The sequence below is a fragment of the Xiphophorus couchianus genome, chromosome 18 (genome assembly GCF_001444195.1).
Source record: "Xiphophorus couchianus chromosome 18, X_couchianus-1.0, whole genome shotgun sequence".
NCBI classification, from domain to species: Eukaryota; Metazoa; Chordata; class Actinopteri; order Cyprinodontiformes; family Poeciliidae; genus Xiphophorus; species Xiphophorus couchianus.
In genome coordinates this window covers 26,090,920-26,105,844 of record NC_040245.1, presented here as the reverse complement: position 1 = coordinate 26,105,844, position 14,925 = coordinate 26,090,920, and the positions used below count along the sequence as shown (strand labels likewise).

Sequence of the window (14,925 nt, the reverse complement as noted above, 5' to 3'; positions counted from 1 at the left end):
ATCTGTTGTTGTTATATTTCAGTCATATTTATCTTGTTTTCTTATAATATAGGGTTTCCACTCACTTCTATGTAGATGATATTCTGTTGGATATAGATAGTTGTATTTTAGCTTGTCTTCTGTCAGGAGGCAAAAAACCTTTTCCTACTTTATGCACAAAGACAAATAATTTTTATAAACTAAAACAAGAGTAATGCCTGCTCTGTGTTCTTGGTCAGCAGTGGGTTGACAAACTTTTTCATCAGTGTTGTGGAACCGCCAGCCTCCAGATATTTTCAGTGAACATTTTCAGTAAAAAAAACAAACAATTCTTATGTATTTTTTTTGTTTGACTTTCCTTTTTCTTTTTTTTTTTTTTACTTTGACTCTGTTTTTATACTAATTTAGCATTTTTCAACTCCATGCACAGGTTTTCACTAGTCTGTATTGTTTTCGCCACACCACATTGATAAAAAGTGATATATAAGTAGTTAAATTCAGTAAATTAGAATATCTGAGTCTCGTTTGTCACATTAAAGCACCTTTTGAAAATAGTAACTTTTAATCAGGTATTAAACATGCTTTTTATAAAGCCCGTATTTCTCTTTTTAAAAAGTTTTTTATTGGTGTGATGCAGCATTAAAATGTGAAGAAATGTTTCAATTAGTTGTAAGTGGGAAATCATCATAATTAACTGAAATAAATGCTTTCAAATATCTGTATGTAGTTGATCTGTATAATGTTTCAGGTCGTAATAAACTTCATATAAATAAATGGGCTTTTCAATAATAATCTAAGTTATTTATAATTAGGTCTTCAGTTTTAGAAAACAAAGAAACATCAATATTTCTCAATACAATAATTGACATTCCTCACTAATCTCTTTTTTTGTATATTTATTTTTTAATTATGATCCCACCACTATTTTCCCACAACTTTAAAATCTCTGTGACTAAGATTTAAATTGGAAATGAGCAAAATAAATTAGGTTCTTTCAGCAGCCTAATAATTTCTGCAGCATTTTTACTAAGCCAAAATAAGCTGATACACAACTTTGAGTATTGTAATAATTTATGCAAATATCTGATTAAAAGTGCTCCAATCTGTTATTGAGTTATAAACTCATAAGAGTTTCATGACATTACAGGAGAGTATGAAGAACTGGAGCATCTAGCTGCTGGGGGGTCATCCCAAAGGCCAACAGGAGCGTGCGTTGTCCTGCAGCAGATCATTCCTTCTTGTACCCAAACAAACAAAACAAAACAAAAGAAATCTCAGATAGGAATTGACCAAAACAGCAAAAAAAAAAAAAAAAAAATCCAGCTAACAGAGGGGGAAAAAGTACATGCACCCAAGAAAACATGGCCACACAAAAAAAATCCAAACGTAAACACCAGAAAAAAGCACACAGATGTGTCAATAATCATTATTACCAGATGAATACTCCACACATTTTCTTAACTACCAATCCTTTTTAAAAGCATATGGGTGTCAGGTAGATAATTTCAAGGCCATGATCAGGAAGGAAGGTGAGGACAGTACGTCTGTGAAACTGTAACGCTGTGCTGTGGCACAAAGTGGTGGGTCTGGATGCCAGGAGATATTAGTGGGTGATATGTGAGAGGCCTCCCACCTCTCTGTTGATAAATTATGGAGCATCATGACAGGAACAGTTTAACCCAGCCAGTATGACGAGCATGTTTAGACCCACGATCACGAGTGTCGTAGTCACGGCTTACTCCACAGCCTTAAACGCACTCTCTCTGTTGGTTTGCGTAATTACCTGTGTGTGTTTGCCTGTGGGCCTCCAGGGCGTCCTCTGAGGAGAACGTTGCTCCGCACTGATCACACACCAACGCTTCTGCAGGAGCTGTGGGTGACATCAAACATAAACAGAAATCAGCAAACATACGAGTCTCTGTGTGTCACTGTTAAATGTTTAAATGCAGACTTGTCAGGATTCAGTTTCTCAGATTTGTGCTCCTCTTGATATAATCATTTCCGGTATTTTTGCGATGATTTCTGTCTTACTGTTTGATTCTTCTGACCTACATTAAAAGATGAATAAATTTGTAGGAACTTTGGTACAAATGATGTTTTGTTTGTTATAAAAGTTGACAGACTGTGGTCCTAAAGCTGATCTGGGCTTCAATGAAGTCCCAGATTAGGCAACCACTCCTGAATTTTGACTACGGGTAAAACACTGCTGGGTAGTCCAAGTTTAGTAAAAAAAAATAAACTTGATACCTTTCTCCTTAATATCTTTTTTCATTTTGTAAAACATGAAAATCCCTCAACTTTATTTTACCTGCATTTCTTTTTATAAAATCTGGAACAGAGAAATGAGTCTAGAAACAAAAGTACTTTTGGAATATTGTTTTGTTTGTTCCCCCCCTTATCACTCTTGGTCAATAACAAACATATCTCCATTTTTATGTTTGATTTCTTGAGAGACTCCATTGATCAACCTTCTGTCACCTGTGGTTTTATTGATAAATGCGATGTGAAAAATATTGTAAAGATGTCAGGACATTGACCAAAGAGTGAGAGCTTACTTTTAAAAGCTAAGGTGGCATTTCATTTCAGAATGTGAAAAGTCCCATTTTTAAGAATACCGGCTTTCCTTCTGACAGTGCTGACATTTCTCAAAAATGGGGAAGAGAGAGGCGTGCCGTGGTGGCGTAGGGCTTAGCGCGACCCACATTTGGAGGCCTCAAGTCCTCGACGCGGCTGTCGTGGGTTCGACTCCCGGACCCGGCGACGTTTACCGCATGTCTTCCCTCCTCTCCTTCCCCCTTTCCTGTCAGCCTACTTTGTAAAAAGGGACTCTAGAGCCCACAAAAAGACCCCCTGGTGGGGTAAAAAAATAAATAAAAAATGGGGAGGAGAAAGTAAAAAGTAAATTCCACACTGTGCCTTGCAAAAGCAGATTTCAATGTATTATTGGGGGATTCAGTGGCTGCGTTTCCATTAAAAATGTTAAAAAATCTTTTTCTGTCAATATATTAAAAAAAAGACGATTTTTCAGTTGCAGTGTTTCCATCAAATTAGAAATAACTTTAAACTCATGGTGAATCAGCTTGTTTATGCAAGTCATTAAATGCATGGCACCGACTGATGTAAATGGTTGTACAAGATATATATATATATATATATATATATATATATAATTCAGCCAGCGCTCCATCAGCCGTCAGAGGAGACATGTTGTCTTCTTGTCCTGTCTTCTTCGTGGCTTTCCCAAACTGCCGTTTGTTTCCATTAAGCAAATTTATTTTTGTAATCTCAGTTTGCACAATTCTACAGTTAAAAGTTTTTACAAAACAGTTTTAAAAATTGTGGCATGATATTCATAACACAGTGTCACTAATTTGTAGAATCACCTGTTGCTCAATATCTACACAGGTTGGACACCAGAACAAATTGAACTCAGTTAGATTGGATTCAGTCTGTGAACATTGCCATATATTAAATTAGATGGTTAGATCTGTCTGTAAGCGTTTAATTTCTCCAAAATGTTCCTGTATTTTCCTCCATCCATTTTTTCCATAAACTCCAAGACATAAAAAGCACTAAGAAAAAAGGAGCTTGTTACCCTTTGAGGACACTGTCTTCAGGGTAATATGCAACTAAAACTTTCCAACACATGCAAGTTTTATACATGCAGACCAAAAATTTCATTTTGGTTTTATGTGACCAGAGTACCTTTGTAATATTTGCCATCTGCCCTACCTGGCTTGTGGTAAACTGTAAATTTGACTTCTTATGGCACTTCTTTCAACTATGGTTTTCTGCTTGCCACAGAGTGGCAAGAACAGAGACTTTCTTCATCCACAAAGGCCAGACTTAGTGGCAGTAACATGACAAAGTGCAAGAAAAACAACTTTTGCAAGGCTCTGTCCTTTCGGGCTGCGGAGGAAGCCTGGTTTAAGTGAACGCAGTTGAAAGAAAGGTAAAGAAGTCACCAGAGAGCCTCGTGTACACACTTGTGCTTTTCTGTCATTTAACAAAGGAAGCAAATCTGAAAAAGTACAATGGAGTACAGGACAGACAGAGGAGAGGGGCTGGCGGGGGCAGCAGACGCTGTGCAACGGCCCATCTTTTTCTTCTTCCTGACAAAAAAAAAAAGGAGAGCAACGCTGAAGAGTTTTATTTACCGTGGCCTGTTATCAGACTCTGAACAGTGAGCAGACTGTCTGCCTGAGAGGCCACAGAAGGACCGGGTGTTCTCTGTACAGCAGACGCTTCCAGCCTGCGGCGCATCCCTTTATCACCATAAAAAAAAAAAAAAAATCCCACTTCAGAGTCAACATCCCAAATCCCAACGCATGGACTGTAACTTCAGGTCACCTTTGCAATGCCCTTGTCTATTCTGATATAGACATGAAAGAGACAAGTATGCATACAGCTTACAGAAACATCCCATTCTTGTTCTGCACTCACCTCACACCTGCACTGACAGACACATTGGACTAATATGTGTGCTCACACACACACTCACACAATTTCTCTGTCTCTCTCTCTCTGTGTGTGTGTGTCTCTGTTGCACGCAGCTGTTTGGATGTGGGTTGGCTCTCACTGAGATGTAAATCGGTTGCAGATCCATACTGGCCCAGGGCTCATTCACTGATCTATTTTCTGCTCAGCTGGCTTTAAATGAAGTTAAAATGACTCATTAAAACACCCACAAGCTTTGGGAACTCTGAGCACTGCAGCCTAAATGTGGTCCTCTTTCAACTCTTTGCACAGACAGTGCACCACTGTTCCCAGAGCTGCACGCAAATAACAAAAAAAAAAAAAGCCTCAATCTGTTCATTTCTCAAAAACCCCCGTTCTGCTTCGTTTTGTCTTATAACATATAAAAATATATATATATAAATATTTAAAAAACTCTGTTTGAGAACGGTCTTGTGCGGCAGTAACAGTGGAGTTAAGTGTTGTAGATCCTGATGTTGTTTGACGCCGTCCAGCCCGGTGTGTCGTGCCCGCGTGAGATTGTGTGATAAGGGGGAAGAGGAGAACACAGTGCATTGTCTTGTGCAGTCAAAGGCACGGAGTGTGCTCTCATCCATAAACCATCAAACTGTCTCCAGACGCGGCTGCAATCGTCCTCCATCAAAACACTTTGTCTGGCATACCAAAATAAGAGCCAGCATCGAGCTGAATACCAAATCAGCCCATTAGAGCGGCGGAGCACTCGCTCCTTAGCAACCAGCGGGATCTGAGGCTGCTATACTGAAATACACAGTGACAAAGAAATGAGATCCACATCTATCTCTCTGTTTTTCACCCCCCTACCCCCTTCTCACCCCCTCTCCCCATCTCTTCCCTCCTTCTAGTATTACGGGGTTGACACGTCGGATGGGGAGAGTTTATGCAAAAAATTCAAATGCTGTTAAAGGTGCTGCTGTTATGGATGTCGGTGCGACTTGAAAATCAAAGCATGCTGTGAAGGTCTGAGAGTGATGCAAAACAATGTGTGTGTTCAGGGCTGAACCAGAACGGGGGGGGGGGAAGAAAAAACCCAGGAAGACTCAGGTGAAGTTTAAAGGAGCAGATTCTCTCTCATCTGTCAACGGCGTGCCATTCCTGAACAATCCTCAGAGAGCAGGCAGAGAGGACAGGGGACTCTGCCTTGTCTCTAACATATATTCAAACTGAGCTTTGTGTGTGTTGTTGTTTTTTGTTTTTTTTAGTTTCATTTTTAGTCTCTGATCCCTCCTCTCTGTCTCTGCACCCCCCCACCCCCACATCTCCCTCCCCACCCTCTTTCTCTATTTTGGATAAAGTAGCTGGGAGAGCAGTCAGGTCTGATTAAGTCTGCATTTGGGTACAGTGTGTTCCTGGACACACATCTGCGAGCGAGCCATCACACACGCTTCGGAAAACGCTGGCAGAACACCCAGGCCTGCCGGCAGCTCATGATGTCATCACTCAGAAGGGGCAGAGCTGGCGAGCCGCCATTCTCTCTCTCAAAAAAAGAAAAGAAAAAGGAAAACAGGAACGATCCAAACGGAGAGAAGAGGGCCGACGACCTCGGCGTGGAAAAGAGAGCGCGATCCAGGCGTCGGGAGTGGCGCCGACTGCTGCTGGAGGAACGGTGGGGGTTTGGGTGGAGGAGGGGGGGTGAACAGGTGCATCTGAAAGGCCGCAACCACTGTATGGAGGGCGCCGATGTGCAGAGGCTGAGAGTGCGTGAGAGTTACTAAATACCTGCGTGAGACAGCATGTGCATCCTGAGCCGCATGTTGTCCTGGAAGTGCTTGCCACAGTATTCACAGCTGTTGCCCTTCTCCTCATTATGAAGCCTCCTGTGAAAAGAACGACACACCGATGTGAGAGCGCTAATGGAGGAGAAGAATGCAGCGAGAACACACTTGTAACAAGTTTTCATTTATTTCACGCGGACGGACGGCGCTCATTGATCAGCAGGAGAAGAAAGCGGCCGACTGCAGTTTACCTGACTCCTTTCCCGCTCCAGGATAGAGACTGTTAGCATTATGACGGCATAACCAGGTTTAGACCGGTTACTTGTTGATGAACGTCAACGCTGCTTTTTGCAGGTGAAAATGACATGAAAACAAGCAAACAAACCTGTCCAGGATGGTGAAAATACTGACATTTTCATTTGACAAGAACAAATTTGAGGAATTTGAGATGAAATCCAGTCATAAATATTTTAGTCCAGCAGAAAGTTGGAAAATGTCAGTGATATTTAATTTAAAGTTGTTTCAAATGACAAAAAAAAACGTATGTCACTGTACAGCAAAATAAAACATAAATATAAACTAAAAAAGTGGCAGAAAATCCATTGTTACATATTTCCCCCCATACTTGCACTAAACTTAGTTTTGAATTGTAAGACTTACAACTTTGACGAAGTGTTTTCCCCTTGTGTTTTTTTTACATTTGTTTAGTTTTACACAAACTTTCTTAATGTATTTCCATCTTCTAGCATTCAGTTTTCAGTATATTGGTTGTTACTCTGCATGATCTTTGTGACATCCAATGGCATTCTCTGGCCTCTAGGTTGGTGGGATTGGGGAAAGGACAAAAAAAGGAGGGGTAAAAAGGAAAACGATTAGTAAAAAAAAAAATAAAATGCACTGTGAACATTAGCAATCGTGGCGTAGAAAGTAAAACGGAGCCACAGAAACGCTATTTTAAACTACAGTGGGCAAGCTAGCCTGCATGTCTGTAAAGCGGTAAACTGCAGGCTACTTACCCAAGTAGATAGCCTGAATAATTAACCAGCTGATGGTTTTTGATAAACTCGCAGTGTTACTTTAAAAAGTGTGCAAACTTCCATCCATCCATCCATCCATTTTCTGTTCACCCTTGTCCCTAATGGGGTTGGGAGGGTTGCTGGTGCCCATCTCCAGCTACGTGCCAGGCGAGAGGCGGGGTACACCCTGGACAGGTCGCCAGTCTGTCGCAGGGCAAGTGTGCAAACTTTTTTCTTCTTTTTTTTTTAGCTGAATTATGGTGAATAATAATCAAGTTAATTGTGTTTTTTTGTTGTTGAGGATTTTGCATGCAATTTCCCTTTTCCAGGTGCTTCTAGACCTAACGGAACAGTTGAGGTTTATAATCACAGACAGACTGTGATCACACCAAATGAGCGATCTAACCTTTTCCTTACGGTAAAGTCGGGACAGCCAGTTACTGGCATCAGAGGAAACAGAGGCGTTTTCATCATACTTTTTCTACCGTTTAAAGTCCTTTTTAATGAGAAACCAGAGAAAGTGCTGGATTGACTGGAATTTTCTCGGGGAAAATAGAAAACGAGCAATTCTCTACTGCCCCTCCCCCACCTTTTGCTTGTCACAGCCAGCTAGCTGCAAGAGGGAATTTATTTGCTCACTTACAAAATAAGCAAATCATTTTATTTGTGCTTTTATGATATGAAATATGGTTATATTTCATATGATAGAGGGTAATAGGGTAATGGTGTGGAAACTGAAGGAATACTAAGATCACTCTTACTAAGGAAGTTGTCAAAACTGCAATTACTTACCGACTAGCTAAAATCAGTTTGTTATACAGGTAAATGGTAAGTAGAATGGTAGGAAACTACTTTTTTTTAAAAAAAATTTTAAACAACTTTATTTTTGCAACAGTGGGATTCAAACAACATTTTTCAATTAATCAATTAATCTATTAATCAATAGTATCGTCTTTAGTTGAGGTCATTATACTATGAGAATCTGGGCCACGTCTATTCTGCACCTTTTCTTTAGGGCCTCTGGACTTGGAAGCATCATTGTTCTTAAAAAAAAAAAAAAACAGGAGTGTTTTAATTCCTGCAAGAATCCAAGGCTATATGCAGCATCATTAGTCTGAGAGGCCCTTGGAGTTGTGAATCAACGCATGAATGCTAAAAGCACACAGACAATAGGATATCTGGCTAATTTCAGAGTGCAGACAAACGCGTGCCTCCACCCGCCAGCACTTCAAGACAGCAGCCACGCACACAAACACACCGGGAGCACGCACACAAAGTCACATCCCAGCTGAATAAGCTCGCTCTCTCACACGCACGCACGCAAATATACACACAAGCTTTTCCTGTGTTTGCAATGAAAAGATGATTCGCCGAATCTCCGCCGGCAGCAAAGCCTATCATATCATATCACACACAACCCGAGCATGCAAGGCATCTGTACTGTTATCCTTATATCACCCCCCTACAGCAGAGCACGTGGCCTGAAAAAGAGCCTGCGCTCAGGCACACGCGCAGCGCTCAAAATGAATGAAACCTGAGATGTTGTGTTGACGCACATTAACAACATCAGGAGAGCAAAACAGGAACTCCGCCGTAAAGATTAGGTTTTATTTTGGCTGTGGAGAGTCCGTCTAACACTATTTACAGAGCACTTTCTTATTCTAACGTGTAGCATGTGGAGGTTTATTAATAGAGGGACGAACTTAGAAAAAACACACACACACACACACTAGAAATTGTCAAAATAAGTTAAATTGTAAATAATTAGAGGATGAGGTAATGAGGAAATAAAATGTTAGCCTTGTTTAAAGCTGAAGTTCTCGAGTTTAACTTATTTCAATATTTATTCCTTGTGTTTTAAATAGTAACTGTGTATATTCATAGAAAAATCGTATTAAAGAATATTAGCAGCTACAATTAAATAGAATACAATATTTAAAGTGGTGGATAGGTACGTTTTTATTTTGCTTTTAAAAACGGCAACACTCAGATGGCCTTCGGGCTTCTCGTTTGTAAAATAAAAAGCAAACTGAATCGGTTTGACAATGATCCTTTATTTAAAAACTAATAAAAGCAACCTTAGATCATTCTTGAAATACAAAACGCAAGCAAATGTGGAGACTTTAAAAGTAGAGTGAAGTTTGCTCTCTGGCTCTTGTTTCTGCAGCAGCTGTGTGGAGTAGATAGAACCGAGCTTTGCTTTTCTACGACCGACCAGAGAAAAGATCGTCGATCCCATGAATGCATGTTCTGTTGTCCTTGCATTGGCGTAAGTAAGAAACAAACTCAAGCCAGGTTTTTCAGATGATAAAATGTATTCTTTTCTACATTGTTGTTTGTGTGTCCTTTATTACACAAACAGCAACCTTTGTGAAACTGAAGTTTGACTCAAGCTTGACGCTGAGGTGTATAATTTGGTCTGAATGATTCACTGACCGGCTTCAAAGTTGTTTTGCAAGTCTCTTAAAATATGTGTTGATTATTAAAACGTCACCTTTGTCCTGACTGAGCTGGGAAATTGTCCACCATTCATGACTTAATTATAACTTAAATACTTTATAATGGGGCATTAATCTACCTTGGATCATGAGGAGGCACAGAGCGATGTTTTATCAGACCTCGTTGGTTTGGTCATTTCTTTCTGAACTTTTACGAGTCACAAAGTATCTGAAACAGTTTTTATGAGATGATTCAAATTCAGCCCAGAAGTACCGCATAGTTCATGTTTTCACAATTATACAACGTTCTTGTCGCATCGCTGAGATGAATTAGTCAGTGCTTTTTATTTTGTAATTAATTTACCCCTTTATACTTTTAGTACTACAATAATGAACCATTTCTATGTTTCTAAACAATTAACTCATGTTTCAACCATTTAAAATTGAAGGTATTTTGCTTCTTTTTTTTTTTTTTCTACCACCAGGGTCCGATTTTAGAAAGGGGCACTGACCCAGGGCCCCGATATCTGGGATGCCACAAAGATTTTATTTAATTTTTTTTAGCGAATGCCATTTTACAACCATTGTCCTGAACATAAAACTCACAAACTGATACCAGATGAGTTTCATCAGCAGTTTGGAATTTTTATGAATATAAACAATTGTCAAGTACTTTAAAATAATAGACTTCTTTGCAAACAACATGGAGTTTTTGGCCATAGGACGTATTGAACCAATCATGCAGCAATTCATACCCGTTGAGATATAAATATATATATATATGTATATATATATAAGTATTTGTTAATGTACTTAAATTATCATTAGTAAAATATTTCTTCTGTAGTGGATAGGGCACCAAAACTGACTCCAGCCCAGGGGCTCAAATCCTTGTAAGTCCGGCCCTGTAGCACATATTCCTGGGGTTTGTTTTGGTGACATATTTAGGAGTTTGTTTGCATGTCTTCACTTCCAAGCAGACCATTTGAATTTATTTAGCTCCTCAGTCTAAAACTGTGCCAGGAGATTCGAAGACGACAGCAGAAAATGTCAGTCTGCAGATCAGGTGAATGCTCAGTGACCTGGTTACAGACTTGCAGCAACTTCATTACATCCTCGAGCAGCGCCACCAACGCAGCCCCTTCAAACCTGCGGACATCAGTCTGTCCCCATGAGTAAGGAACGCTCATAGCTACATATCCCACAGGATGCTTTCCTTCCCCCCCTCGCCTCCCTGTTTTGGTGGCGCTTTTTGGAGTGGCACGCAGCTGAGATGTCAGCCGCAGGGGTGAGCAGGGGAAGGCTGTGATCCTAATCGTAGGTTAGCAGCATATTAAGGGCTCTTCGTATTGCTAATGATTAATGATGACTCAAACACTGCCCATCTCGCACAATTAGAAGCATCCGCAATCAAGCTAATGAGTTTTTCATGGGAATAGTTGGTGGGGTTTTTACGTCGAGTGACAAAACATGAGCTGACAGGCTCATAAATAAAGCAAAAATAATAATAAAAAAAAGAGAAAACAACAAGAGAGCGAGTCGCGAAACAGAAGTTATCCATCATGCAACCGAGGCGTCCAGCCTGGTCCCCGCTGAGAGGTTTCTCTCCGTTGATGTGAAGGAATGCATATCAAATAGCCTGGAAGATGGTCTGTTGTGCGAGGCACACGTCTGCGCGGATAATCAAAGGGAATTTAAAAAATGGGGCTTTGTAAATAACGGTGTTATGTGACATGGAGGCCTCTTTACATCAATCCCCCCCCTTTTCCCTCACAAAGACCCGATTCAAAAGATCCACAGTCAAAACATGAGCGCAGGTGTCCCTATGAATAAATTACCATATTTACTGTTGCTTCTTCCAGCTTCTGGATCATAGTATTTAAACATCAGAGAGAAAAAGGATGACCTATGATTAGAACTAAGTCTTTCTCATCTAATTTTTTTATAAAGTCCATGAACACAATGATTGTCGTATCTCTAAATCACCCTCAACTTTCTGGATGATGATTTATATTTGAATTCCCACACTTGGAATTTATACTTATTGGTTGTTTAACTTGCGTCTGGGCTTTTTGGGCATCAGGAGGATGTGAAAGGTGGATATTTGTGCGCTTACCTGTGCTGCTCCACAGCCTGTCTGCTATGCAGCTGGAGGCCACATTCACCACAGCACTGCTGGCCTTGAGTCTGGCCCTCGTGCCTCATTCCTGCTGCAAACTGGCCCAGCCTGCTCAGCAACTCTCTGTGCAGTAGGCCGTGGTGCAGCAGGCCGCCGTAGGCCCTTGGATCCAGCGGAACGCCCAGAGACGGCGCCACTGAAACGGACACTGGCAGCCCCTCTCCCGTGTGGTTGGAGGCCACGGAGTAAATGGAGGCCAGGTGTTTGTCCGCGATCCCAGGGAAACCGTCAAGAGCGTTTGTCGCTGCTTGTCCCCCGTCTTCGGAGCCCGTGTTCAGCTCTCGGGCGCTGGTGATCACGCTGCCTCTGAGGGGCGTCCCCGGGCCCTCGTCTCTCGGCTGCTCAGACGTGCCAGTCGCCTCCCCTGCGCTGGATGACTTGCCCTCACAGGTTTCGTTGTCATCTACCTGCATACGCTCTGATTTGATACTTCTGGCAGGATCCAGGGGCGAGTTGTCGCGAACCTGCTGGGAGCTTTCCATGTCAACCTCAGCGTCTAGTTTGGGACTGCGTTGAGGAGCTGCATCACACTCCGGACCCGGCGACGTTCTTTCCGCCATGTGGTACAGAGCCAAGTGGTGGAGGGCAGTGGGAGTGCCACACTTTGTTCCATCCTGTAAGGAATGCTTCTTGGACATCAACATATGCCTCCAGTGCCTGGCCCGACCGTGATCGCCATGATCTCCAGAGCTGTGATTCCTCAATGCCACCTCTTCGGTTTCCTCCGCTTGGATGGTCTCGAGAACCTTCAGGCACTGCTCTTCCAGGTACTCTATCTCCAAGATCTCTGCGGCATATAGTAGGTCGTCCAGATCCTCGGCCGTGGCCTGGAGGGAGGCGGTGTAGGCGTACTCGAGGATCTGCTGAAAGGTCTTAGGAGAGAGGAAGTCTAGGGCATAGCGCAGGCTGCTCCGGTGGAAAAGGATCTCAAACATCTTGCTGGTGCAGGCCAGGACGGTGCGGTGCGCCGGAAACTCCTGGCCATCCACAGTGATGATCACGTCACACAAGGTGCCGGTCAGGCGCATCTGATTGGCCCGCTGCAGGAGCGTGCCGGAGTGAGTGGGGTTGTTGAGCTGGAGAACACCCATGTTTGTCAGAGCAGTGTCCACTCGGGCCTTTGCTGAACCCACGCATGAGGTGTGGCTGTCCTGCCTTCTTCTTCTCACCTTTGGCCGGTTGTAGCTCTGTGGTTTTGGTGGAGGAGGGAAAACAGAGAATCAATTCTGCTTGATTTACAAACAGAAGCAGCCCAAAGCATTCTCTTTTAATTTATTGTTGAATAGTCTGATGCCCAATGTCCAAAGTCCAAGCATAGTAGCTGTTTTTATACTTAACATTTTTACCCAATACAATTACCTAAACAACAGAATCAAGGAAAAACTGAAACTACACAGGTATATTAGAATGACTTGTGATGGTAATTAAAAATTTTTAGATTGTGAAATCAGGATATGGATGTTTTCCTCTACTCTTATTCCTCATTTCAACCATTCCACCTTAAGGTCTCTATGACCTTAAGCATCTGACCTCTGTCATGTGAGTTGTGACTAGGTACTGCTGTGAGACGCCACCTGACAGGTTTATTATTAGCCAGCAAGGTGTGGATTTTTCACATTTGAAATTTATTGGCCAACAATTTTTGCATTTAATAGCCTGTGATGATATTTAATCCTTGGATATTGTGATTATGATATTTTTGATTTATTGTGCAGCTCTAACGTGAGACATCTGATTGGTCAGAAATTAGAATCAACAGGTCATATCCTAAAAAAAAAATCAATACATGGATGAAAACTAGGAATTTCCACCGTTTGTGTTAGACAGCATTGTATGTTTAGTTTAATCAATCAAATCAATCAAATTTTATTTCTATAGCACATTCCAGCAGCAAGGCATTTCAAAGTGCTTTACATCATTTCAAACACAGAAACACAATGTTTACTATAACATCAGTTAAAGGTTAGTGGCATGTACTATGACGCATAGTTAAGGATAATCTTGCAATTTCTTGAATTTAAATGTCAAATTTAATGTCTATCAAAGAATCTGAATGATATTTTTCTCCCATGTTGTCATCCTTATGATAAAAAAAAAACAAAGTATTGCCTAGGAAAAGTTTGATTTGTGCATTTCTGCTTCTGACAATATTAGAAAGCTATTTTTCCTCATTAATTAGATTTTCTTTTTCATTCTTAGGCACATAAATACTAATACACTATGTGACCAATATTACTTTCTAATAGTTATGTCAGATATATAAGGATAAAACTTAGATGACCTGACTGATCTTAATTGGACGAGCCCCCATATCAAATTCTGATCAGGGCCGCTGTGACTCCTTGGACCGCCTCTGCTCGTGTAAAGATTGTTAATTACACTCCAATGGGAACTTTTATCTAAGCTCAATCAAAAGGAATATTTTCTCAGCAAAAACACTAAATATTTAATCACACTCAGTGAAACATGCTTTCCCGAGTGATGTCTTCAGAAGCCTTATGTGATGCAGCCTCCGTGTTTATGTATTTTAATTAAGAATCAAAGGCAGACAGCAGGTCGATAAGCGCAGAGCAACAGTTTCCTTTGCAGGTGATTAGTCTGAGGGCTCGTTGTGAGCGGTCACGTCGCCGTAATAGCGTCTGCATACTGAGAGGTGACGGCTCGATTTGTCAAGCTCCTCACACATCTCTGCTCTCAACAGGTAGGCTTGTTGTCCAACAAACGCCTATAACGGCTGATTATCGGTTAATCTACGCGGCGCACGTGCGCCGGCGATCGTTTAACGCTTCAACAAGTTATCAAACTCCCCTAAAAATGATTCCGCCTGTGCTCCAGTGCGTAATTTAATCCTTTTGAATCCCAACACTGGTGACACGTCTGACGTTTCCGTGCGTTTGCCGGCGCACTTCAGCAGCGCCTCTGCTACTCAACCGACCGCAACACCGGAGCGCATCAGGTGCAAATCCGCGGTCAGTAGCTCAAACGAAGCCCGAGTCTGCGCGCGCTCCTTCTGTCTGCGCTCCTGTGTGTGCGCGAGGGAGCGCATCCTGTCCGAAAATAACAGACCCAGTTTGCTGGAAATGGACCACCGACTCTGAACTGTC

General features: G+C 41.7%; 1 protein-coding gene across 1 annotated transcript in view; it reads right to left on the bottom strand.

Annotated features, from left to right (window-relative positions):
- Nucleotides 1–14,925, bottom strand: part of zbtb16b (zinc finger and BTB domain containing 16b) — a 33,581-nt gene that overhangs the window by 18,270 nt on the left and 386 nt on the right. Inside the window, exons 2-4 of the mRNA XM_027999754.1 lie at nt 11,759–13,008; nt 6,193–6,290; nt 1,763–1,849 (exon numbers count right to left, since the gene is read on the bottom strand). Of these exons, the coding sequence (XP_027855555.1) occupies nt 1,763–1,849; nt 6,193–6,290; nt 11,759–12,912 (1,339 nt within the window). The 5' untranslated portion in view covers nt 12,913–13,008. The remainder of the gene's footprint in view (nt 1–1,762; nt 1,850–6,192; nt 6,291–11,758; nt 13,009–14,925) is intronic.